The sequence below is a fragment of the Pteropus vampyrus genome, unplaced genomic scaffold (genome assembly GCF_000151845.1).
Source record: "Pteropus vampyrus isolate Shadow unplaced genomic scaffold, Pvam_2.0 Scaffold196, whole genome shotgun sequence".
NCBI classification, from domain to species: domain Eukaryota; kingdom Metazoa; phylum Chordata; class Mammalia; order Chiroptera; family Pteropodidae; genus Pteropus; species Pteropus vampyrus.
In genome coordinates, this window is record NW_011888977.1 from 1,548,100 (window position 1) to 1,549,968 (window position 1,869).

General features: G+C 41.4%; 1 protein-coding gene across 2 annotated transcripts in view; it reads left to right on the forward strand.

Annotated features, from left to right (window-relative positions):
* CEP89 (centrosomal protein 89) overlaps nt 1-1,869 on the forward strand; it is a 66,253-nt gene that overhangs the window by 30,422 nt on the left and 33,962 nt on the right. For both annotated transcript variants that reach the window (XM_011371855.2, XM_023537655.1), the window contains 2 exons: nt 791-841; nt 1,006-1,089. In XM_011371855.2, the coding sequence (XP_011370157.1) occupies nt 791-841; nt 1,006-1,089 (135 nt within the window). The remainder of the gene's footprint in view (nt 1-790; nt 842-1,005; nt 1,090-1,869) is intronic.

The following is a 1,869-nucleotide window of genomic DNA, read 5'->3' on the forward strand; positions in this document are numbered from 1 at the left end:
GTATGAAGAAAAGGGAACCTTGAACATTGTTGGTGGGAGTGTGAACTGGTAGTCGCAATGGAAAACAGTATGGCAGTTCCTCAGGAAATTAAAACTAGAACTACCGTGCGATTCAGCAATCCCATTTCACATATATTCAAAGGAAACAATATGTTGAAAATATGTCTGTACTCCCATGTTTTATGCAGCGTCATTCACATTAGCTAAGATAGGGAGATACTTGTTTCCATTGTCCGATGAATGGATAAAAAAAATGTGATACATATGGTTTATGATCTGTATGTATGGTTTGTATTTATATATATACACATATATATCATGGAATGTTCAACCTTCAAAAAGAAGGCAGTCCTGCCATTTGCTACAATATAGATGAATCTGGAGGACATTATGCTGAGTGAAATAAGCTAGACAAATACTGCGCAGTATCACATATGTGGACTCTTTAAAAAAAAAAAAGTTGAACTCATAAAAACAGGTGAAATTTGAATATAGCCTGTAGAGTGGAACGTAGTATTGTATTCGTTGTTGATTTCTTGATTTTTGTGATGGTACTGTGGTTGAGTAAATGCATATTTTTGTTTTTAGGAAATACACACTGAAGTATCGGAAAGGGGACATTATACCTGCAAATCACTCTCGAATGTTTCAGAAGAAATTTTTCTGAAAATTTCTTGCACCTACAATATACATATAGATGCATAGATTGCTGATGAGTTGTCTAGATTAAAAACATCTAAGGCTTGAAATTTGTAGCTTAATTGGTCTTCAAACTGTGTTTTGTTCTTAGAGCATAAATATTGACGGCCTCCCATCACAGGGCCCTGTACCACCCTGGTTGGTAAGTGAAAGTTATTTGATTTCAGGCCCATATTGTCTGGGCTATATTCGAATAGCAATTGAAATCCATTCCAAATTAAGTGTATTTTCTCACCTTTTTAAAAATTTCTTGACTGTGGTTAGATGTAAGAAATATATTAACCTTCTTTACTCCATTATCTTCAGTTGGATGTAAAGTATCTGTCACCCTTGTTGCTGGCTTATGAAGACAGAATGAAGGAGAAGGATGAGCTCAATGCCACCCTTCAGGTAGGTTGGCAAATGTCTCAGAAGAGACAAAGTTTACGAAAATAAGACTGTTTCAGACTTTGAAGAAACAGTTTGAAGGTAAGTATGTCCACCATTTAATGGCTACTCAAATGCGTGTTAAAGGAAGGAAGGAGTGTAGCCAGGCTAGGAGAGAGGTAAAGAAGGAAGAGGGGAGGCAGGAAGGAGTGATCAGCGGAGCAAGATGGGTGGGTGGGACACCTGGGGGTGGGACATAGAGGGTCTGGGGGGTGCCGCATTGGAAGGTTCCCAGGCAGGCAGCCCCACGTGGGCTGGGATCTGGGGGAGCAGAGAAGGCAGCAATGGGAGGCACTTCTTTCCTGCTACTTTGCCACTGTGAACACCACTGTTAGAAGGGACATTTGGGCAGACAGGGAAAGGTAGTAAGCCAGGTGTGTTTTAGGCAGACTTGGATGCTTCTTAATTCCATGAAGAGCTGGCCCCAGGGAAGTCCTATTATTGAGCTGTCCTGGGAAGCATTTTGAGGAAATGAGGTGTTTATTCATTTCTACTTTGTTCACCTGTTTTATGGGAATGGCTTCTGGAAGCCGGACTTATTTTAATTGCACAGGAGATGAAGGCCGTTCTGGGTCGTGGATACGTCCACACCTCGTCGTGCCACATGCCGCTGTGTTCCTCATTTTAGTGGCCGAAGAAATCTGGAAGTGGAAGGATCCAGGGGGAGAAGTGTTGGTTTTTCTGGGATCCCTAGTTGGAAGGGTCTCAAGAGTCATCCAGCCTGTTACTACACTGTCCTGTGTA